At 35.7% G+C, this 25,728-nt stretch overlaps 2 protein-coding genes across 3 annotated transcripts; both read left to right on the forward strand.

The window, feature by feature from the left end:
• Positions 1-3,129: 3,129 nt before the first annotated feature.
• On the forward strand, positions 3,130-10,975 carry LOC139983524 (uncharacterized). The gene is made up of 2 exons (XM_071997138.1): positions 3,130-3,574; positions 4,489-10,975. The coding sequence occupies exons 1-2, from the start codon at positions 3,379-3,381 to the stop codon at positions 6,105-6,107; spliced, it is 1,815 nt and encodes a 604-aa protein (XP_071853239.1). The 5' UTR covers positions 3,130-3,378; the 3' UTR covers positions 6,108-10,975.
• A 975-nt stretch (positions 10,976-11,950) lies between these two features.
• On the forward strand, positions 11,951-24,063 carry LOC139983086 (uncharacterized). Of its 2 annotated transcripts, none has more exons than XM_071996428.1 (13): positions 11,951-12,198; positions 12,972-13,292; positions 13,769-14,416; positions 14,962-15,306; positions 15,621-15,761; positions 15,904-15,962; positions 16,164-16,188; positions 17,194-18,716; positions 19,283-19,491; positions 20,373-20,449; positions 20,894-20,952; positions 21,514-21,561; positions 22,074-24,063. In XM_071996428.1, exons 1-13 carry the CDS (start codon positions 12,141-12,143, stop codon positions 22,101-22,103), a joined length of 3,543 nt encoding a protein of 1,180 aa, XP_071852529.1. In that variant the 5' UTR covers positions 11,951-12,140; the 3' UTR covers positions 22,104-24,063. The 2 variants fall into 2 exon arrangements, with proteins under 2 accessions (XP_071852529.1, XP_071852530.1); XM_071996429.1 differs by having other exon boundaries at positions 12,975-13,292.
• The last annotated feature ends 1,665 nt before the right edge of the window (positions 24,064-25,728 follow it).

Here is a 25,728-nt window from a genome sequence, read left to right on the forward strand (position 1 = left end):
CATGTGCATGTGCATATATGTGTGTATATGTGTATATATATATGTATATATATATATATATATATATATATATATATATATATATATATATATATATATATTTTTATTTATTGTTTTTGTGTTTTGTACACTAACATTTTAAAATATTTTCTTGTTACATACTCACTTTTGATGTCCTTTTTATAAATATTTATATTTATACTGGAAATAAATAAATGAAAAAAAAAATATGGCTTTCCCACGCACATTGTAAATCCCGTACCTTGATAACTGTAGCATTACACTTCACACATTATGTGAATCAAATCGAGACAGCAGGAATTAAATTACTCCCAAACAACGTGTCTTCATGCCATGAAAGCAATAGACAATTAACAACATAAACAAAATAAAATTTAAACACTGGTTTTTCATTGGCAATACACTTTTTTTAACGCGCGTGCAAAGCGATCTGGCCACAGTGTGTGAGCTGTCACTTGCAGCTCTCTGTGCTGCTTCTGTTACAGTTCTGGTTCTGCTTATTTAGTTTTATTATCGTAGTTGTTCACTGCTAACTTGCTTCTTGTATGGCTTTGTTTGTATTCACTACTGTTTTATGTTAACTGTCGACGGGAAATTATTTTCCATAATTTTTGTTTCCTGAAATGGACAATAAAAGTTATCTATCTATCATTGCTGATTTCAAAATCCCTTGAAACTCCTGTCAGTGAATATTTGGAGTATTATGACAATGTCCTCTTGTTATACAATTTTCTATGGTTTGATATAGTGTAGCGCTATCCCGCAAGATACGCATTTGTATAGCGCTGCATTCGTTGTTCTCGAACTAGAATGATCACGTTATATCTATAGAACTAGCAGTTACTGAGAGCAGACAGTGAGGAAATATTATCAGCGTCATCTATACGTTTTAACCAAGTGTGATTACGAGGGAAGCGGAATCGGTTAGCCCAAGAAGAATGTAAGCGAATATAAAAAAGTGTGTAACAAGATGCAGCCGCCACGAACAGAAACTGAGGAAATATAAACAGCGCCATATAATAAGATATAAATGACATAATTATAACTTCTCTCCAGGAATCTTTTATATACGACTTTTACATGTTGTTCCATTTCTCAACATTTTGATTGTTTGGTACCTGTACTATATTAGCGAAGATTAAAAGCAGAAAAGAGGACTAGTCGCTAAACAGACTTTGAAGAAATATTAACCTCGCCATCTATTTCTACTGCCTTTCTAATCACCCCCCGGTAGTCACCAAACGTATTCCGGAGGGCATCGGCAACAGGATCTCCACTCTTTCATCTAATCAAGAGATCTTTGACAACGCTGCCCCCATATACAACGACGCGCTCCGAGATAGCGGCTACCCCGACCACCTAGAATACAACAATACTAAGGAGAGCAGCAATAAGCAACCCAGAAAGAAATCCCGCACCAGGAACATTACATGGTTCAACCCACCTTACGGCCGTAATGTTAAATCTAATATGGGTAAATTGTTTTTTAAACTTCTCGCCAAGCACTTCCCGAAAGAAATAGGCTCCACCAAATATTCAACAAAAACAACGTGAAATTGAGTTACAGTTGTATGGGTAACATGCGATCCATTATCAACAGCCACAATAACCGGCTTTTAACACAAAACGAGCATAGATCTCAGCAGTCGCAACGCACATGCAATTGTAGAGAAAAACACAATTGCCCCCTCAACAAGAATTGCTTGGTGAGCAGTGTAATATACAGGGCCGACGTCACAGCTGGCCATGACACCACATCATAACGCTAACGGGTGGCTCCTTTAAGCAAAGGCACAGTAACCAAAGTAAGTCCTTCCGCCATGAGCGTTACGAGAAAGAAGCAGAGCTTTCCAAACATATATGGGACCTGAAGCGCAGGGGTGATCCTAAGTCTGGACAAGGTTACCTTTGCATCGATGAGAAGCTCTGTATCCTCCTGTCTAAAAACCCGCATTTGCTCAATAAGAGATCTGAATTCATCTCATAGTGTCGCCACAACAGGCTCAAACCAATGAACCGTGCACGTAAGAAACAGGGTTCATGTACTTAGGATAATACCCGCGCAGCGAGTATTTGTTCAGTTGTCTGATGATCGCCACCCTAAGGGCGTGAACTGCGAGTAACAACTGTACTTACCAAGGCATATACTTATGTATATAGGCCATGCTATTATAGCATAGAGCACTCTCCTCGCAGTCCTGAATCTTTATCATGATATATATATATATTTTCTTCATTTATATATATATATATATATATATATATATATATATATATATATATATATATATATATATATATATATATATATATAGGTGGCCAATATTCACAAAGAGTGCTCTATGCCAAGGCAGAGTTAGAATATCACATAATATACTTAACTAAAATACCATCATACTGCAAATCATACTGCTACTGATCTACAGCCTGTATTGATTAGTTCAGTTGCCTGATGATCGGTACGCGAGCCTTACCCGCGAAACTCCGAGTAGCAGTATGATGGTATTTTAGTTAAGTATATTATGTGATATATATATATATATATATATATATATATATATATATATATATATATATATATATATATATATATATATATATGTCAAACACAATATATATATATTTAATTGTGAATATTGTGTTTGAATATCTCCAGCTTCAAGACAGCTTGTTGTTCTATCAATAATCAGGTTTGAATTTACTGTTTTCTACAAAGGCATAGACAAATACGCTGCACCACGCTACACCACGCTACAGCCAGACAACCTGATCATTAGCTATCTGACGATTGCGAAGAAGCATGAAACTCGAGTAATAGCGCAAACTCTGTAAGAGTGTACATTATTTATATCTATCCAGCTCTATACCCAGGTATATTAAGCACTCTTCACCTGGAATTAATGTCATTTATCATATATATATATATATTCCGCTCTGTCCAATGGACATAGAGCACTCTGCGCCAAGATAGACGCCAACCTACTCTATATATATATATATATATATATATATATATATATATATATATATATATATATATATATATATATAGTCAATGTGAACTCTTTATGTAGAAGTCTATATGTACTTTATTTACTCCAGGAACTAATCCTACGAAACACTTACTTAGCAGAATAAAAGTAAAAAAGAATTAGTTACACATAACACAAATACGATTCTCAACATAGTTTAAAGGATTGCTTGTAATTATCCAGACCTACTCAAGCGATAGGCTATTTATAGGCTTGGCAGGCACAAGCAGGGTCTGCTGATCAAGTAGGGAACACTAGTGTTATTGTGTTCATATCGACTACTATATATACCCACGTCTTGTGTTCACCTCGGAACGGCTACAAAATGACGTTTATTTCACGAAATAATTTCTTGAAGGATTTAAAGTTAATCAATATTTTTGCAGTTGTTCTCTTTTCCTACCTGGTTTACTGCGGAGTAAATATCGGTGAAGGATATGACCAAAGTTTAATTATTCCGCAACCGATGGGATCCTCGAAAAGCGCGGCGTTGGTAATACGATCACAGGATCCCACAAAAAGTATGTATTTTTAGAGTAATTATTTTAATTTACCTTCATAGACACCATGTTTATTAACAGTACTTTCTAAGAAACGAATAACGTTAATCTTCTAAAAAGTTTACTGTGTTTCATGTATGTTAAATACTTTCAAGCAGTGAAGCATTACAATTGAACTTAAAATGCAACGCCTTAACGTGTGTTTAGCTGGATATGGTTGCGCTCTACGTCAACCTCTAGCAAGCATTGGTCAGTTCTGAAGAAAAGAATCTCTGTAAGCCAATTGATTTTTTTTTTGGAGGAAGTAGTAAAATTTATAAATTAAAGATTAACTCCAGAACACCATTTCTGTTTTTGGTTAAAAAAAAGATATTGCTAACCTGCAGGAGCCGTGCCTCGATCAGGCTGACCACATTGACCCCTGTTTTGTACCTTTTTGTCAGAAAAACTGCTTCATTCCTGCTTGTACTTGCTAATCGTCGAATATCGTCTGCACCCTTTGCATCCCAAGGGTCTTGATCGTTAGCGCTCAGAGCATGCTGCTGCTCGCCCCGATACTTCGAATGGCTTATAAAATATACAGCTAATTAATGAATTACACTGGGACTATGATCTTGCCCATTCTGTGCCTGTGCTTTTTGAAACTTATCTATCTTAATAACTATTAAGTGTTTCGCCAACCAATGTTTGTAAAGTTTTACCGTACAATGTATTGGATCATAATCAATCTGCCCACTACATTTACCTTGATGTGCACTATACATGTGCGTCCCCCCCCCCCCCCCCGCAAGAAAAAAATAAAAATCAAGGTTTCAACAATGACAGACAGGCTAAATGGGTCTTGAAAGTAATCTTGTAATATGGCTACTTATACCAACTTACAACCTTTCGAAAATGCATTAAAGTTAATAAAACTATTTTTGTTCTGCTTCCAGTGATAGATATGAAACCTTCCAATTTTTATGACGTCACATTTGATGCTTCTGGCCCTATTCTCCATAATCGTCACTTGATCAAGTCAAGTATTTTAAAAAGTAACAGCTATGTTTGTGATGATGGCTGGAATAACACACAAGTTGGTCAACTGGTTACTCTTACCATTGATGTAAACGTAACCACTTCCAGAACGGTCCGCTTTTATAGCGTGTTAGCAGTTGGAGAAAATCACATATTTGCTGCAAATCAATCGATTTTGCCTGTTGACAGCTCACTTGTCAAATTCACATTCAGACCGAGATTGCCAGGTGTGTATAATTTGTATGTAGAGGAAGTACATCGTAATGAACAAGTACAGCTTCCTGGAAGTCCATTTCATCTTGTAGTTCACGGTGATCCTGTTCACGCTGTTGACTTAGGTAGACGTGCTGATAAATTGCCGTCTTGCCAGACCGTCTCACAGATTAGACGATCATGGCTTGATGGTGATTGGATAACGCGAAAAATAGCAGGAACTAAACGAGGAGTTCTACGCAGCGGATGGGTTTTTCAACCAAGTTGGTGCAGTTTCGATATTTTCACCACAGAAGACCTAGCAGCTGCGGCGGAAACTACTTCCCTAAAGACAATTGCCATATTGGGTTCATCAATCGAGCGCGGAATATTTTTCTCCCTTGTCGATTTATTGCTTGCCAAAGAGGAGAAATATAAACTAACCACATCGGATTTTAGTCAATGTTGGGGTTTTGCTCAAGTTCAGGTTGGAAGCTTAAAAGTCATGTATCAGGATTTTCGCGTTGAAAACGTATTCAAGGTGAATATAAGTGAGGATGGGAAATCTGAAATATTATGTCACGACGAAAAGGAAGCGAAATCTGGAAATTATGATTTATTTGGTGAAGCTATGCAATTTCTAACACAATACTTATTCGGAAAGAATCCGTGGCCAGATCTGGTCGTAATAGCAATTAAGGATGTTGAAATCTTTAAATTACTCTTAAAAGCCATCCCTTCAGAATGGTCTGGAACAATTTATCCTCTGTACAACTTCAAAGCCGAGGACGAAAGGTTGTACGCAATGGCTGGTCTTAATCGAAGTTATCAACTTGCAGAGAAAGTTGTATCTCTAGACAACCGTATTCAATTGATCGATGGATTTGGATTAGGCTCAGGAATGAGGCACAACACCCAGACAAGTCCACTAATGTTAAAATCTAACCACTGGCATAGATGGTGCAACGAATTAAACGGTGAGATGAGAGTCTGCGGAAATCCTACAGAAATGATTGCTCAGATATTATTAGGGAAGGTGATAGCACCAGTTGGAAAGGAAGCTTGGTTGAAGTCAATTGGATCAAGAACGAAAATTTCATTTCCCAGAGAAATAACGGTTTGTCAGGACTGTCCGACATCTTTGATTCCTTTTCATGTAAAACCAAATCCAAATTTAAAATGTTACGTTACAACAGAAGGTATTCTTGAAACGTCCAGTGCCAAACAAGAGGTGTGGGATGGTACATTGTGTCCGGAGGAATGTCTCAAGATGGAACCGGTTGACGTCATAAATACTGAATCTGGTCCTGTTAATGTCAGGAGGTGCATTGTGAATCTGTTATGAGCCGAGGCATCATTTAAGCAATCCCTTTGTTCTAGAGTTGTAGGTAACTTCGGGTTGGCTGCGTCACTTCACTTAATTTTCTAAGGAAATTAGAGTCAGAGGCAATATTCAGCGGTATTTTGATTTTCTCAGAATTACTGTTTATTAAAAGATAGATACCAATTAAATGGCATCTTACTGGATTAAATACAACATCATTTCATTATCATAGTTTGGAATATTATACATTTTCCTTTGCAGCTGTAACTATTTGCACATTAAAATCTTCACGGATAATCTTTTTTTTTTCTTTCTTAGAACAGTAATAATATAATAATTGGAGAATTTAATATTATTATAGAATGGACAACTGTGTTATTTTAAAACAAATAAAGCATATTTAAAACATTTTTTTATGTAAATGGACTCTGAATGCCGTCGTTCTTCATGCATTGAACTGTTTTTTGGGCTGAAGGATCTATATGATGTCTTTCGTGATGTGCTACGGTATTATTTCACTTTTACTGACAACTGTTTCTGATAAATGACTTTGATGATTAGCATTGAAAGCAACGTGCTTAAATATTCGTTTAATTTTTCGCTTGCATATTCAAAATGTTGTTGCTACACTCTATAAAGATACTTCGTGTTTTAATTAAATTGGAAAGTGAGTCTGCATTTGTTACTTACAAAGAAAAAAATATTTTAAGCATTTCGTATTCTATGGTATCATCAACGTCAGAGCATATGATTTAGATTATTACGTTATGAGATAAGTGATAAATTAGATCTCTAAAAACTTTTTTTTTAAAGATTTTCATCAACTGTTTGTAGATCTCCTGACAAATTGACCTTTCGTAGTTATAATATTCTCTTTTAGTTGCAAAAGATCGCACCATTTATCATTTAAGTATCCTTTATTACATAAAATGTTATTCTTAGACCCATAGGCTGCCAGTTCATGACTTCAACAAATCGAACGTATCCCCTATATAAATTGTACAGGCATGAAAATGTGCAATGTTTGAAAAAAAGAAATCATAGGAATGCATTATATCCATAGACTCTTAAATCCATCGACATATGTAAACCATTTTTATTAACTCCACGCAGATTAATTTTTACTACAGTTTTATCTGAAAATATGTGTTATAGTTACAGAGCATACAATCACAACACGTTGTCTCCAAATTCATTTCCCTTCACAGTTACCAATTACTACATTACAGAGGTGTACAGCCAGTTATAGCTAATTTTACAGGTGTTGTTGCACGGTAGTGGTTTAATATTATATATATATATATATATATATATATATATATATATATATATATATATATATATATATATATATATATATATATATGTTTCAGTTAGTTATATATCAATCTCAGACAATAGAACAACCATCAGACGCACCGCACCGATGAGCAATAGAACTCGGAGAGGGTTACTGGTTGTAAGCCGATATATACATATAATTAATATAACATTAGTTATTAGCCAACTGTTATGTTCGAGACTCACGCGAATGCACAGTTGGTTTATAGTGCTATTGTTGAAACCCACAATCTTGCATACTCCAATGAATATCAGTACCTTAATTGTCGTGTCTCTTGAATGTTGGACGGCATTCAAAGAAACGACAATTGTTTCACTCCATGGCCTTGACCTGCTGTTATGACTAAGCCTCGTGATCGATTATCTTATCTATGGACGGCAACCCCGAGCAAGAAATATATAGTTTGAGTATTCTAGTTACAATTATAACTGACGTGGGGAAGTATGGTACAAAAATTTAGCATGACAGACAATACGAATAGCCATTTTCTGTTTTAAAAATAATGGATGTAAATTGTTTTTGTAAGTGTTACCCCATGCTTTCACACAATAATTCAAGTAAGGAAGGAAAATAGCACAATATAAAGAATACAGAGCATGGGTATTAAGAAGATGGCTAGCTTTGTAAATAGCAACAATACTTTTGGAAAGTTTACTTGAAATATGGGAAATGTGATCTTTCCAGGAAAGTTTACAGTCAAGGAACACACCAAGAAACTTGACACAGTTAACTTGGTCAATTTCTAAACCATCTATGGTAATGTTGACATTGTTACATGTGGTATGGTTGGAGAAAATCATATAATTCGTTTCGTTTACATTCAATGATAATTTGTTAAGGGAAAACCATCTGCTTAACTTCTGAAGTTCGGTACTGACCAAATTACATAATGTTTTGATGTCACTATGACTGCCAAAAATGTTTGTGGTATCTGCGAAAAAAATAAAATTCAATATATTGGTAACATTGAAATATCAATCAAGTACAAAATGAATAGTTTAGGTCCAATGATTGATCCTTGCGGAACCCCACACAATACGTTAATTTGAACATATTGATTCCGGTTTGATAAATAGCTTGAGAGCCAATTATGGACAATACCACGACAACCTTAATGATTTAATTTTTAAGTAAGATATTATGATATTAATGTTTAAGTACACTTGGAGTCGGGGGCTAGACCCATTTAGAAAAAGGATTTTCTATTGGGATGAGGTTTTAAGTAACAGTATTGAATACAGAAAGGTTTTGGTTATTTGGGAAGTAAGTAAATGTTACATTGTATTTCAATATGAGTTTTTCGATCAATGGATCATTCTCTAGGTTGTTTTTATATAGTTTGGTGTTAAATTCTACGAGTAGGGTGAATACAGATTTTGTGTTTCCTGCGAGGAGAACGTGAGAGGTAGCTATAGATGAAGGGATTTTTAGGGCAAGTCGATAAGCTGTGGTGTGGATTCTATTTAAAATTTGTTTATTGGGATTTGAAATGGTAAGCAAGGAGATGCTTCCGTAACTGAGAATTGTTTTTTCTTGAAATTCAGTAAGAGGGAATATATATTAATGCGGTGCGGTTTCCAGGGTCCATGAGGGTGAGAGTAGGGCGAGAGTCGTTTCCTACTAATTTGAAACTTGACCCCTGCTCCCCTCCCCTCCCCTCCCACGTTTCCGCCTTCGATTCTTGAGGAAAGTTAACAGTTTCACTACCTGCCCCCTTTCCTTAAATCAGATAGTAGTTACCATCTGCTTGTTATTCGGAGATAACACGTTTGTTGTTAGTACAGGTATTTTCAAACCATCTGTGAACGCGTACTAATGCCCGCTGCCATTCACGCCGTATGTACATAATTACGTCATGTGTGTGTCAAGAGGGAGGGAATGCCGGATTATCTGGACTACGCGAGGTAGCATTGTGTAACCAGGGAGTTGTTCCATAACAACTCCCTGGTGTAACTTCAATTAACGTTCATTCAGTGTGTTTGGATGGAATGTTTGCCTGAGATGCTGAGGGCTAATATATAAAAAAAAGCAGAAGCGGCAATTGGGGCGTTGCCCATTATTATATTATGTCGGTGCGAGAGTGACCACGCACTCTTTCGTATACTGTGCAAGGCTTTCCCGGCCTTTTGGCTAAGATCATGTGTATTATATGTTCCCCTTTCGAGGGGAATGGTGATGCACACCCGACGATGATCACACAGTCACAGTCCCGATGCAAGGGGACTGGGGCTGAGAGCGGATCAGTCGTTTGGTAGTTTGGTTTCGTGCCCAGGTTTTTTCCTGGGCGACTTTTCCTTAAAATAAAAGTATACTGTGTGTTTCCTGTCAGAATTTAGTGAAAGGGTTTTCGTTTTAACCTATTAATAAACTAGAAACTCTACCACCGAGCCTAACTGTACTCATTTTCTGGCCGCCGCCTTAGTGAGCGGGACACCCGCGCTAATTGTGAGATAATCCGAACTCAATTGCCTGAATATTTGTGTCATGTACCCGTTTCACGAAATTTCAGACACGCTTAGACCTATATACAATGTTTACATGATTGTGTTGAAAAGTTACCTGGTTTTAATAAAATGAAGTTGAAACGGTTCTACGTTTGACTTTTAAGTTTTCCATGGTAACTTACTGAGATGTTATCATTTATGTCGAGTGATCATTACATTACCATGTACGAATTATGCGTATTTCACACTACTAGAAAATTACTACGACTTCCTTGGACCGAAGCATTTGAACTATAGAATCCCCAGTTGAAAACCACGAACGCTCCTGCAAAACGTGGCAAATTAATCCAATCGCATTGTACGTTATATTGCTACATGATGATTTATTAGCAGTTGCACATAAAAGAAAAATAACAAACTTCATTTGAGCAATTTGTGTCGTATATAGCCACCATATAGGATAAAACCACATGTTGATAAAGGATGAACTACGAATAAAGCTTTGGCCTTAAACTGCTTGTATTAAATTTATACGTGAAGAACTGAAGAAGGGCAACTCATCCGGCGATATGTTTGTCACATGCATTAAGTGGAAAAGTATACACAGCAGAGCTCTTGCATGTGTAATCAGACTGTAGGAAGTAATTTGCGATGAATAATGCGTAGTTTTGAAGTTCTATTTTGATTTATTTTTTTGCGTTTCAGCTACGTTATTGACCTACATTCCATTTGAATTAGCAACAAGACACAATTATTTTTCTCCCTCCGTTATCGACCAAGAAAATTGATGAGTATTGAGGAGAACAAAACAACGGAAGGTTAACAAAAATGAACCATCTTCCAAATACTCTAACTTCCCGAACATTTTTAGCCTAATTTTATTATTGCTAATTCTATTTGATGGAAGCCGATCAGGAAAAAACTACGGATTATTTTTGTTTTAAGTCAAGTAGGTTGCTTAAGTAGCATCACAATTTTGACTACAAGCTTGGATGATATCGATTATTTGGGTCACTGATGTTCTGTCTGGAAATTTTTGAAGATCTACGTAGGTACTTTAGCAGTTTGATACTACGATTGGTCAATATAGGGCGTTTGCAAATCTGTACCTCGTCCCCGCCGACACCGCCGACACCGCCGACACCGCCGTGAAAGAAACATCTTACAGTTCAAGCGGTTAAATGGTAGAAATGACAACCGCTGAGAGCAAGCAGTTTAAGTCATGTACCAAAGTGGTCACAGTTGGTGTGCTTAACTTGATAATATTTGTATTAATAGTTATCATAACAAATAAAAACTTTGAAAGTCCTAATTTGTAAAACGTAATCTTATATTCTCATGTCACGTTAACACCCGCCGTCAATCACCCAACTCAGGATCAAATAACTATCGTTAGTACAAACTGGTGGTTATGCAAAACAATGATGGTTGCGATAGTACTAGATTACAATTTGCATACCTTTGGAACGTATTCTTCATAAACCGAAAATTTCCTCATATGCATTGGGTCTTAATTCGTATTCGCACGATCTTAAAAAAAAAAGAAGACCTACGGTAGGAGTTACAATGTAAATCCACAGTGTAGACAGTCCATCAACCCCATACCCTTTGTACTGATTGTGTTATGGATTGCATATTTGTTATTATACCCCCACATTAATACAGTCAGACGGAATCTACTACAAGTTCTTCCAAATCCACCAACTCCCCCCCCCCCCTTCTCTCTCTCCCTTCCCTATTCCCGCCTTTTATATTTTCATTGATCAATCTTCCCCCACAGTTATCCATTTCCATCAGGGATTAGTTTAGTTATATCATAAACTAGTATAACACGAAGTACATCACATTTTAGTCTAATCGGACTTATCACGCAAGACGGTGGTATTTACTGACTATATACACGCCAAACCTTTCATGATTGTTACTTCAGTATTGAAGTCTACAACGGATTCTGCATTGCTTTATTTGAATGGAGTAACCGTTGCACTTTGGGATCGTGATATCGACGCTGTAAAGTGAAACAACAGCGTATGAGTGTCTACTGATATATAGGTTAGTAAATATTGAATTCCAAAGTACAATATCAAAACTGCCATACAGTTATAGGGGTTATTACATACGCCCTTGGTTGTAGCTATATGTGAATACTGGCATAACTACAATATCATATTACATGCCATGCCTGATAATAGGAGAGACAACGGAGTCCATTTTCTTTTTCATCGACTGACGTATTATTAACTATAATAACATATTTTCATCACAAATATGGCGCCGTTAGCAGTATTAGTAACAATAATTCTGCTTCTATCAACGTCCACCTGTGGTAAGTAACTTAAGGAGCCTCTTTTAAGGAAGCTTATTTTTCTTTAAAGCGGAATGTACAATGCCCTGGCATGTTAACTTCCATGACTGTAGACTTCTACTCATATGACCTTTATGTTAATTTACACATCTGTCTTAGATAAGTTTCGAGTAACGTCTCTCGACTACGGTGACAGTCAATTTCAAATCATAACAATCCTTATTGTTGAGAAATCTGGAATATTTAAAGAGAGATTGATTGAAAAGTTTGATATTTGATTTTAGACAAAAGGTGCACTGAACCGTTAAAGACACTCCACCCTTTGATTTCCAAATAGTTGAAAACAATTTAGGGACGGATAATGATAAATGTAAAATTGAATAACTTTATACATATGAAACAGGAAACAAGTGACAAACATTTCTGTGAAAGAAATAAAATGCACAGAAACGCGTTATTAAAGGGGAACAATTGTAAACTGAAAGCATAACCGATGAAATTGTAATACTTTGAAGTGGCTTGCAAATAGAAATATTTTGATAAGGATTTACTTACAAATAAGTCATGAGTAACATTATTATATGAAAGCTTGATGGATCCTATGTTATTTATCCTTAGATGTTTGTTTTAAGTTTGCTAGTAAAGCCCTTATAAAATATTTTATTTTATTAGAACTGGATTTGAACCAGTAGCATCGGGTCTATACAACTTATGTGAAGTACCAACTGCGTTGTATAGGCATTTGGTGTTGGCGATCCATACACCTTAGTTATGCATAATTTATTTAATTACAGCAGCTACAGAACGTGGGTGTAAGAGTCCACAATACCTTGAGATTGGGAAATCTGCAACGATCGTTTGCCATTTTGAGGACACTTTTTCTAGCATCTTTTGGTACTATAAGGCAGACGTAGAGTTAGATCAACCAACAGTGACCTATGAAGATGGACAGAGAGAGGGAGATGGGTATCTTTCAGGAGAATTTGACATTCGATCAGATGGATCATTGATAGTAAATAACGTATCGGTGGAACATGAAACTACATTCATTGTGATTGAGTTTGAAACGGTTGATAAACTACCTAACCGATATGACATCAACATTAAAACTATCAGTAAGTACTACCAGTAAGTCTTTAGATCAGTTTGAAGGATAGTCGCTTCAGAAAATTAATTTTAAACAACAACATATTCAACTCAACACGTAAATGAAACGTAACATCTTAAATATATACAGACCGTGTCGATATAGCATTGTTTCCCTAGAACATGGCCCATTGCTGGGCGCAATATTTTGAAGAAAGAATGGTATATTTATTTTATATGCAGTATATATTAATTTCCGTTTATCAATTGAATGATTTAGAAGAAACTCCAGCTTAACATACCTTAACGAACGTTCTTAGCTTTACTCTATTGTAACTAATACACATTCGTTCATATTACTTTGTTGTATTCTTCCATTTAAACCGATGTTTACCTTAATTCTTACTGAACAAATACCAGACAACACCATTCTATACCCAGTTGCGACATTTGACAAAACCACAATTGTCCTCTACATATTTGTTTCATTATCTTCTTCATCCAGTTCTTCCGAATCCAACGTACCCTATTGTTGATGATTGTACCGTTATCGGTGATGTCTGCTATGTGGAATGGCTCCAGCAAAGGTCAATAATATGTCGAATACAGCATGCTAGACCTAGCGTGGCGTTAACCTGGGTAGTTAGAACTGTAGGAGGTGATAAATCGGTAACCAACGAAACGACTTATTCAAGTCTAGCCAACGCATGGATAAGCTCCCTATCTGTGGACGATCCGTTTATACACTCATCATATCTAGCACTGCTTGTATGTAAAGCTAATGATCAATATAACTTGTTGGATCAAACCGAATCTCTGGTGTTGGTTCATAACAAAGACGACGACAGCCCTGTGTCAACGACGGTTGATTTACCTGTGGAACGACACACTAGGATAGAACTTCCATGTCCCGACGGTGAATATAAGCTACTAGTATGGGAGAAGATCGAACCAAATGGCAACGCTTCCAGTACATCCCTAGCTTTCGACATCAATTCTGCCGGTACAACATCGATTTTATCTAATGAGTTTGAGCTAAATGGGGGGAAGTTATCCATACGTGACGTGCAGTTACGTCATGGAGGTGTATATCGCTGCACCTACAGTGACGATCAGACGGAGAGAATCAACTTGGTCAATCTCATTGTATTTGGTATGCTTCTTATTTTAATTTTGAAAATAGAACTCGGTTTTGGAATTTGCACCAATTACGTATGCATATCTTTACAATAGTGCAGATATAGTATTTTTACGTCATTAGTCAGTTGTTTCGGATTGAAGTTTATATTATGTGTCTTTTCCGCTGCTATTCATGCAAAGTTTCCTTTGATGATTGATAGGAAGGCTGATGTCATTAGATAAATTCCATTTTGCGCCATATTTCATTTCCTTAAAGGACTAGCAAATACATTCATTGCATATTTTCGCAAAACCCCCACCCATAAATTCCGCAAATCAACTTCCTACTTAGATGGACGGGGCTTGTTTTTCCAAATAAAATTAATATGTCTCAGTTATTCAGATATATCAGATGCCATATAAAACAATAAACATATGTAAATATTATATATAATATATTAGGGTATTCCGTTGTAACCAGAAGAGTGTACTAGACTGAAATGTAAATGATAAACTAAAGCATACGTCGCAACATTCACATTTCTTAAACATTATTTTGTGTTTTGTTTCATAATGCAGTTACTCCAGTCCCTGAATACCCAATAATAGACAGATGTACTCACAAAGGATATTGTGTGCTTGACGTGAACTATGAGGGGACATTGTCCTGTACAGTGAAAGGCATAAGCCCGGAAGTCAATCTAGAATGGAAGGCATACTTCGAAGAATCACAAAAGCTGATATCATTCCATAATCAACAGTTGAACACAAAGTCCAATGGTGAAACGTCAGATGTCACCCTTACTACAGAGTACAGTGTGAAAGATCCAGTTGTTAAAAGGATAACTCTGGAATGCAAAGCTATAGGACCGAACGCTAATCTTTTTAGTCTCAGCTCCAAGCTTGATTTATTGTTGAAAGGAAGTAAGTAACAATTTGTGCCTTTTCTTGATATAAATGATGTCATAAATATTCCAGAACGTGACTGAATTTTCCATAAATTGATATAACCGCGTTGGCTAAGCATATATTGGTATTAATAAGATGGTGTTTTGCTTGAAAAAAATTGTCCTGAAAATATATTTGGCTTTATCTAGTAATGATAAAAACATTTTTTAATATTTTTTTTAAATTTCTTTTAAATACAAAGTATTCTTATTGGAAATTGTCAACTCTTTCTTTGATGTGTATATGAATATTTGTAACGCGTTCATACATTCTTTTTTACTTACCTTCAGATAACCAGTCCACCACCGAGAAAGCCGCCACAGAGGAAACCAGTAATCAACCATCAATAGCCACCACTATAGTCATTATCGTTATAATCGTTTTGATCATCATCATCATCATCGCTATTGCGGCTGTTTGCTTTTGGAAAGGTATTAAAAAAATAACACAAGCAAATTTTATATACAGTTAGAAAGAACATAGATTAAACATATTGATTTGATTTCAGTCGTATTCTTTACAAGCGTATATAATATGACATCGATTCATCAATTAATTTTTTTTTCTTCGAAGCGTACCTAAGGAGGAACAGGATCAGGAAGGATCTTTCATCAAAATCAGTCAATGGAGAGGTGATATTATATTATTTTTTATTTTGTAGTTTAAGGGCCATTAAAAGCACAAAAAATTATATCATAATTTAAGTACATTTTTGAGATAATACAATTTCCAGCATATAATATAATGCGAACTTTGGTAGACTCACCTTTTTTATATCAATCAGTCTGAATAATAGTTTCATGTTTGTTTTCCTTTCTCTTCTATGTCAACAGAACATCCCCATGCTACAGGACAAAGGTAGTATTTACATAAGACCCTATAGCACAGTGCTACAATATTGTATGACTTTTCGAGTGCCTGACAATGGTATAGACATAACGAGATAATGAGCCGATTTATGATGGGCTCCAAAATACGGTTGTTATTCTGTAAAGTTGCTGTAACGGTCATAGTGGAAAGGCACTTTTCGGAATTTGCATCATACTATATTTACACGCATCACATTAACCTGCAATTTATTTCAAGAAATAAACGTGTTTGTGCTTGAATGCATTGTCGCTTGGAGTTCATACGATGGCATCAAAAGATGGTTTATAACATATAAATTAAAGTATTTGCTACTTACGCTCAAATACGCTGAAAAAGGAGGTTGTCTTAACGCATTATCACTATCAATTGTGATATATTTGAAATAGTTACCAGAGAAGATTGCTCACTTTACCCAAATATGTTTTAAATGTGTGCTGTCTTTTTCACTTTTGATTGATCTGATAGAGCGAAGCAAAACATAGCTTACATTAGATCCCAATAATAAGCATCTGTTAATCCTGTCTGTAACATTCCAAGTAGGTTACGCTATTTGTACTGGGATTTTCATGGACGGGGGGGGGGGGGCGGTGTTCAAAGCGCATGCAGTCTCATTTGATATGCACAAACAGTCACTAGAGTGATTTTAAGAGAAGTGTGTCTTTTCTGTATTAGGTCTATTATGTTATATGGACACTTTCTGAAAGTAAAAACAATGTGTCGTGTAGCCGTTGTTATAACTTTACAACCAGTTCTTTATTATTTCCTCAAAAGAAAGCTAGAGTATTGTATTTTGGAATACCATGCCTGACATGAAAACTATAAAATGTAGAACAGAAACATGGAGATCTTAATTAGTAAAGCACTTTTTATACAATTCTCTGGGCAACATGCCTAAAATAAAATGCCTAAAGAAATGCATGTCAATCATATTTTTTAACTTAGGCATTTCCTCAAGAGATGTCTGACATGTGTTTTCTTTCTTATTTCCTTTAGAACTGGACAAGTTTATTTCCCAGCTTAAATCAACTTACGAGAACTTTTACAGCGCAGTTAAACCAATTCCGTTTTTTTCGAGCAACTGCACGGTACATGAACTATATGTCGAGGGTGGCATTGACTACTTAGCAAAAAGCAAACCTACTACTGAAACTTGGAACCCTTTGGACTCATACAAAAATATGTTTTCTCATCCCAGTATGACCGGTACTCGTTGGATGATCGAGGGTGGACCAGGGTACGGTAAATCTACACTCTCGCTACAACTTGCATATGAATGGTGTAATAACATTGAAGGGTCTTCTATGTGTGACGTGGAATTCTTTTTCCTTATCAGACTTAGGCAGCTGAAAGGAGTTTCTTCGATCTACGAAGCAATTAAGAAATTTATTTTACCAATAGATTCTACGTTTTCTACTGTTGATATCCAAAGGTTCATAACTAACAGTTCATCTGTGTTAATAATCTTAGATGGTTTTGATGAGTATCCCGATAGAGAAGTTCCCTCGAACTCTGATGTCTTCAATATCATCAAGCGAACTATGTTCCCTGAACACCGAGTTGTATTAACCACAAGATCATCACATCTTCCAGAGGACTACGCACCTCAAACTAATCGTATCAGGCTTACCGGGTTCAACAGCAAAGCCCAGGAAGAATACTTGCAAAAAGCTGTGACGATCAACGGATATAAATCTGCAGAGAGCACCATCCAGGAATGGCTACAAGAGAATCCTATCTTAAATGATCTCTGCGTGGTTCCTCTTTTCTTCGTGATGTATGCACATCTTAGTTTAGACAGTGATGCCCTAAGAAACTGTACTTCCGTGACGAGTTTCTTCCGCTACATGATCACGTGTCTGCATAGTCATTTGAAACTAAAATTCAAAGATGAAAACGTCGATTGTTTTGACCTGAATGAAAACGCTCATCAAAAACTGGATGAGTTATGTTTCAGTTATCTCAACGGTCACTCATATAACCCTGATATAGACAAACACGAATTAATTCAAAAGCTCGGAGAAAGAAATGTTGAGAAGTACTTGAAAATTGGGATACTGCGGGAAGAAGAAAGCACAGAGGTATCCGAGAAGCCTTCAATCCAGGCTTCAGATCATGTGAAGAATGTTTCAAAAGTTCGTTTTTACCACAGCCTGTTCTGTGAGTGGTACGCATCACACCATGTTGCTGATGAGTTGGAAAAGATTAGCAACAGTCCAGCACAGGGAAACATGGATGAGATCTTGGAGGACTTAGACCCTTCTCATCTTCAGTACGTTTATAGATTTGCATGCGGAATAAAAGCAGAAGCAGCAAAGCGCATCCTGAATTATCTACAGATAGCTGAAGGCAATTTCAAGTTTTCTATTTTGTGTATCCTTGAGCAGGGTGGAAACATAGATGCGATTATCGACAACGTACGTCACGTTTGTTCTGAGACATTACAGATTAGGACTCAGGATTCAAGAATAGTACAGAGGTCTGTGATACAATTGGCGGAAATCGCTGTCAGTAAGAAGGTAACGTATTACAATATATGTAGATGGAGTTGATCTCTGATAAGCTGATCAAATGTTAATTACATTGTTTATCATGGTAGATTAAAGATAAGTTTGACACATTTCATTTAGAATGAAACAGTTTGATATCTCAAATAATAGGTATGACTTATTCATCCCACTTCCTCCAATCTATTTGGCCCATTCATCTTACAAGCACCATTCCAACAATGTCCTCAATTGTTTGTGCCAACATGGAGTGTTGTTTAAATAGAAGAATATAGGCTATGCCCCTATCAAAAAAGGATCAGTCTTAGTAATAGTACTGGTATATTAATTCAAAACAACATTCGCATCCCACAAGCTTTAGAAACTTTGTAATCCACGAAACCATTGATCATGTTTTAAGGCTCCTGCCTGAGCATATCACTGTAAATTCTTTGAACATTGTTGTTTGAAATCAAGTGAATGGAATATAATAGCAGAACAGATAAAGAAAGCAACTTTTCACATATCGTCACTTGATATGATAGACAACAATTTACAGTTATGAAAGATTTCATTTTTAAATATATATTTACCTACAGATTCTGATATCTAAATTGCAACTAATAGAATGCTTCCAGCAAGTGGATCCCACAAAGAAAGAAATCATCTTGGATTCCAAAGTTCGTTTGCCACTACTGAATGGTATCAAGTCATTGTGGATAGAACAGACGGGCAAGAGGTTTAGCCAGGACGAAATGGTTGATATCTTCAATCACATCTCAGAGTGTGAACATCTGAGTGAAATCCGGTAAAGTTCTACTTCATTAATCTATTTGATAATATTCGTAGCCTTATACTTTGCCTTTCCCATTCGATACTAACTGTCTCCTTGGCGTCGTCGTTCAACTTTCCGTTATAATCGTCGTTGGTGTCATTTTCGTAATCGTTATCGTCGAGGTAAGCGATCATTGCCTTAATGATTATTACTGCAGTTGTCGGCGATGTCTTTGCCGCTGTCGTCTATGTAATCATCACCGTAATCGCTGACCTAGTTACTATCGTCGCTGTGGGCTATAGCTGTTCTTGTCGTTATCATTGCTGATGCCTCAGTTAATCTTTTTGGCCCTTGTCGTATATCGTTGCTGCTGACGCCGATCTGGTTCTCATTCTCGTCATCTCTGTACTATCGTTGTCATTACAACTGTCGTGTTGTTTTTAGTTTCGTTCTTGATGTACATACCAACATTGCTTGTATTAGAAAATAAGAGTCGCATTTGCGATATCTCTCACATTCTAACGAATGCTCCTTGTTCCAAGTGAACTTTTTAAATATTTAATATAAATCAGATGGATTTTGGTTAACGGGTGATTATAGCTAAAGATAGAAGAAATAGAATTCGTCCGAAAAAACAACATTGCAGGGGTGGTGTGTTGGTGTGGGACGGGTGGACCACTAACCCTATAGGTCTCCGGCGGAAAGGGTGCTTGAGTCGGGCTTGGCCAAGCTTGATCAGTTATTACACTGCACCACACACTGCTGCTAATAGCTATAATCCAATTTAACCGTTAACCCAATAAACAGAGTGATATATTTACAAATCACAGTACAAAAACCTAAATTAGGCAAATGTTTTCCAAATGTAAAACGGTAACAGATGAAACATTTTTCAAGTATACTTTTATTTTCAGAATTTCATACGCGTTGCTACCTTATAGTTTCAAAGATGATCGCTTACTGGAACCACTACGTGCTAACAGAATGCAAGGTAAAGATTATCTGGGAAATGTTTTTATGTTATTTCATATTTCACTGCTCTTTGTCGTGTGGGACATCTCCATGTTTCTCAGAGTTTGTATAGATGCAGCTATAATATTCTTTATGTGATTCCATAAGTTATGTTTAATATGCTATATTTTCACAAATTTAGTCAGCACGTCAAGTGAACGAAACAATTTATTTTATTTTAATAATACGACAATATTATAATACGACAAAAAATAATCAAAAGGCATTGTAAAAAAATGAACAGCCATGACTTGGAACTTAGTGATGTGTAATCTATGTTTCTGTGATTGAACAGATTTCCAAACTTTGATTATTTTGAGCATACATTTGCTGACGTTAGTGCCTATCATTGGAATGTACAATAACACAATGAGAATGAATTGTTAAATATAATTTTGCTTTCAAATTTTGTCTCATGATTCAGTTCTTTGGTACCCTTCAGAACAATGGTTCATTCTTGATCTACATTCTGGAAATTGGCAGGTATGAAAGCAACATTTCTTTAGTATGATTAATATGGGGAATACCTTCCCTAAATTACAGACAAAATACAGACGCAGTAGTTGCGTTGATGTTCCTGAGTAATAGTTTAGCTATTTTTACCAAGAAACTGTCAAATTGGCAATTCTTCTGTTTTTTATAGTGGTTTATCTTTTTCTCTTGAGTATACACAAATTCCTCACACCTTGTTTCTTTATTTCACTTCCATTTTTAAGAAACACATCCCTTCTGACCTTTTGTGCTAATTTGATTTTTTAATCATATAAACTCTGACTAATATATTGTTCTTTGGATAAACAGTAAGTCATTGGACGACATAAGTTTGCAGGAAGCTATCACAACTAACTGTTTTGCTTCCTTTGACGTTTTAAGTTGATTCCATGAGTTGCCTATGTTTTATATATGTTCTTTTACTACTATAACCAGAACTTCATATTAAGCGAAAACGCCGTAGAGCTATAACAAAACTGTTGTTTATTATTTGCAATATATTAAATCTCCTGTTTGTACACACATTTAGGTAATTTATTTGTTATTTCACAGCACAAGACAGGGCTTTTTTATCTGGCCGAGGATGATTACAAAAAAGTGGTAAACAATTAAGTTTAATACGGTATAAATCTGCGTGAATTCAATTCTGGTTCAATAATACCGCCCAGAAGTAACATTTGTCCATGTCTCCATTCCTGCAGTCAACGACGAGGAGGAGAACCTTATATGTTATTAATTCCTGAATAATGTATACTTAGTTGTTAAAAGAAGGATGCATTTTCTCTCAAGAGATTGTGATTCTTATCCTCGGCTTATGAATTGTTAGTTATAGATGTTACTTCAATACGATTTCCGCTGTTTAACTTTGAACATATACTGAGCCAATCCTACTGTAGATACGACATATTTGTAATAAATCGATATTTGATACACCTTTAAACAGCCGTTCACTTTGTTCAATGGGGTAACATGACCCTTCCCATCATCCCCTCTGCCTCCATCCTTACATTTCTACCTACTTGCCATAGTCTCCGTTGTCCATCACGTAACGTCGTAACTTAAGTGATTGTTTATTACGGCAAATTAACTGCTTTCTCTCGTTTTCTTTCCAGGTTGATGTCTTCCAAGATATTAACAACTAAGTCATTAGATTAATTCAACTTCAAGTTGTTGGATTATCCGCTGGACATGGTGAGCTTGCCGTCATAAAGGAAAGAATATCATGTCACAATCTAAAACGGTTTAACATTTCAACTTACGTTTTGTGGAGTCCACTCGCCAATGTCACCTTCGAAATGAACGTACAGTGATGGAACCAACTTTGGTCTTACCAAAGTGACACAAAGTTGTTTCACAGATTGGTAGAGACTTATTTTACATGTGTAAACAATCCATCTTATCACAATCTAATGCGGTTTAACATTTCAACCTTAGTTTTGTGGAGTCCACACGCCAATGTCACCTTCGACTTGAACGTACAGTGATGGAACTAACTTTGGTCATACCAAAGGGACACAAAAGTTGTTTCACAGATTGATAGAGACTTATTTTATATGTGTTAACATTCCATCTTATCAAACACCAATGGATATAATTCTGTGGGTAACAGTAATATTAAATGTAACGTTGAAATGGCATATGATGAATCGATACGAGGGTCGTCTCAACATACCGTTCTTGTGAATTCAAGAAAGAACAAGAGCATATTCTTCAATAGACAGAAGCTTATCCAGACTACTCAGGTACACTCACCAAAACGACCCTTCAGAGTAGCTTAGAGGTTATGTTTCATTCGAAATGCAGATGCTACCTTTGTGTTATTTTTCTATTCTAATTGTTGTTGTTAACTTTGCTGTATATTTCCTGTTCTAAGTTTTGATGTTACCTTCGTGTTATTTTTATTTCAGAACTAGTGAGAGAGAATATAGGTTACAGACTTATAATACTATAACCTGTATACAAATCCAATAAACAACGCACCAATAAAAACTAAAAAGAAAAGTTTGAATATTAAACCTTGATGAGCACTGAATGGTGAGGTGAAAAATAATGATAGCTGGCAGAATACTGACTATTATGGCAATACGTCTCTTCAAATGTGAAATGGTGGAACAATTCGGTACCTTTATTTGGCTGTCAAAGGAATGACATCTACTTGATTTTCATTGCATGCTTAATTGTTTGGTTGTTTTTGTGAAATCGATTGTATATATGCTATAGTTGTCTCGGACAATTCTATTACATTTAGCAAACCTGGTTAAACTGCAATTTTTATATAAATTTACATATTAGTGTGTTTTGTCTTAAATATGTAGAGCTTTCATCAATTAATATATGTGTAGTTAAATATATAAAACTACATACATTGCTAAAATCAAATGGAATTTACCAACCGCGTTTGTATTTTTCCGATTGAAATTTATTCTAACCAGGATTATTACTCCTTTTTAGGAGATTGTATATAAAGTAAACATACGAATTTGACACAGTCTTTTCTATCTGATACTTTCAAGTTCTGTTTCTTGGTTATCCATATTTTTTTGTAGTTATAAATTTGCACTTAGCCTCATTTTCTGTATGATTTTGCAGAAATATTTGTAGGTATAATAAAATAATATACCTAGACAACGATGCAAAACGAAAGTCTCCACATTTGAAATGATCCTTATTTCTATCACGGTACTTGACTTCAAATACATAATAATAATAATTGAATAGTCTATCTCTAACACTGAACAATTGTCCTTGAGCTAGAAGGACAAATCAAGATTGAGTTGAATGACTTTTCAAGAATTAAACAAAGAGACACTGGATTATTTATTTAAAAAAAAGGTGGAATGATAGACAACGAGAGATCTTCACAAATGATTGAACTTGGTTATTAGAATGAAAACGTGATGCACTGAAGTGGGTATGAAAGTAAAACAGAATATAAATTGACTGTAATCGAAAGAAAGTTTGACACACAAAGTACAACAGTCCATAGGAACCTTTGAAAAGTATGTTATGTAATCAATGAGTTAAGACTTACACTGGTTTATTTAACCTTTCGTACATCGGGTCCGCAAGCGTTCTTTCAAGACATAGAGGGCAAAATGGTGTACTGGTACTCATGCTTTAACCATTGTACTGGTACTCATACCCGCAACAAAGGAACTCTGCTTGGCAGCGGTACTCAAAATAGTACTTAGAACCCTTGTATATATATATATATATATATATATATATATATATATATATATATATATATATATATATATATATATATATATATATATATATATATATATATATATATATATATATATATATAACAGCAGTATATATATATTTCAGGCCACAAAAATTCTCTCGTTTTCCCATTAAGATTTGTGTGGCATCTGAATCACTGACCTAATGGCCTTATCTTACTTAGTAGTCCAACCACCTTGATTGATGAACCACAACAGTTTAAAGGGGCATTTCTTAATGTTCGAGAAATGCAACCTGGCGGACCGATAGCAGTCAGAAGTTTTAAAATAAAACTAAAATGGTGCCCAAAGGCTATCTTTTAATGAAATTGTGTTTCATAGGCAAATAGCAATCAGAATAATAAATTTGCGTTTGTTCGAATCTTTTATCAATCCCACACCAAAAACATCATCTGGTTCAACTCCCCATCCCCTCCCTCCCCTTCCCAACATTCAGAATAGACGTGAAACCAATGCAGGAGGTTAGCTAATAACAAAACACTTCCCTTGGGTCCACAGGCTTCACTAAATATTGAACAGAAACACCATGAAAGTCAGCTATACAGCTATACAAAAAATATGAAGTCAATCATTCAATGTTATGTTTCTAACATCACCAAGCAGACCAACAATTCGACCCCTACTTTTTAAACATTTTGCAGAAAAATGTCCAATTGCTCAGTTAATGTAACTGAGCAATCCAATTTTTTTCTGATTTTTGATAAGATTTTATCTTGTTATCATAACAATTTACTGAAAAATGTCAACTTATGGGGCAAAGTCTTTATGTCGATGGCACTTTTAAGCTTCCGTAAATTAGCATTGAGCGATTTATTGTATTCCGTGGAGTCAATAGGCCTATATATTAGTGTTTACACGGGTCCAAAAATCGGGAACCGGGTACCCGAGGGCCGTTTATCCTCGTGTATCACGATTTTCAAGAAATTACATATTGGATGCTGTAATAAATGCATTATATTCTCTACTGACAATGTTTTCATGTTCAAGTACGTAGGTGTAAGATAAGGTATAAAACCTCCCTCAATAATTTGCTTGTTTCTTTCATTAACTTGTTAATAAATTAATTATTTAATTATAATTAGCATTACTACTAACATCGCACTGCCGCCGCTGCTTATGCTAGCTCGTGCACGTCTATTGGATCAACCCATATAAATATCCAATTTAGCTCTTAAACAGTTGTTACTACTACTACTATCTATTATGCAGGCCAAGGGATCGCATTAGCCGCGAGATTGCGCGATTCGCGCAATTTGATCGCATTTGGAATAAACGATTAGTGAAAAGCTACTTGCGATTACTATTTTTTAGTTATCCCGTCTATAATCCATAAACATCGCGTAAAATTCCTTGTCAGCCTTTCCTTCTTTGAAATAAACGAATGAATAAATAATAATTTCTTCCACATGGTAGCCTAACACCACACTAAGTCAATGAGAAATCTAGCTAAGCCTAACCATCTGTTTATTTGCTGGAGTTGTGACGCAGTTATAAGACATCCATGGAATACTTTTGT

This window comes from Apostichopus japonicus, chromosome 16, assembly GCF_037975245.1.
Source record: "Apostichopus japonicus isolate 1M-3 chromosome 16, ASM3797524v1, whole genome shotgun sequence".
NCBI lineage: Eukaryota > Metazoa > Echinodermata > Holothuroidea > Aspidochirotida > Stichopodidae > Apostichopus > Apostichopus japonicus.

Coding starts and splice junctions, on each gene's coding strand:
- LOC139983086 (XM_071996428.1), top strand. CDS start 12,141: ATGGCGCCGTTAGCAGTATTAGTAACAATAATTCTGCTTCTATCAACG. Junction 16,189..17,193: donor CCCCATGCTACAGGACAAAG/GTAGTATTTACA, acceptor TATTTCCTTTAG/AACTGGACAAGTTTATTTCC. Junction 19,492..20,372: donor GAACATCTGAGTGAAATCCG/GTAAAGTTCTAC, acceptor TTTTATTTTCAG/AATTTCATACGCGTTGCTAC.
- LOC139983524 (XM_071997138.1), top strand. CDS start 3,379: ATGACGTTTATTTCACGAAATAATTTCTTGAAGGATTTAAAGTTAATC. Junction 3,575..4,488: donor ATCACAGGATCCCACAAAAA/GTATGTATTTTT, acceptor TTCTGCTTCCAG/TGATAGATATGAAACCTTCC.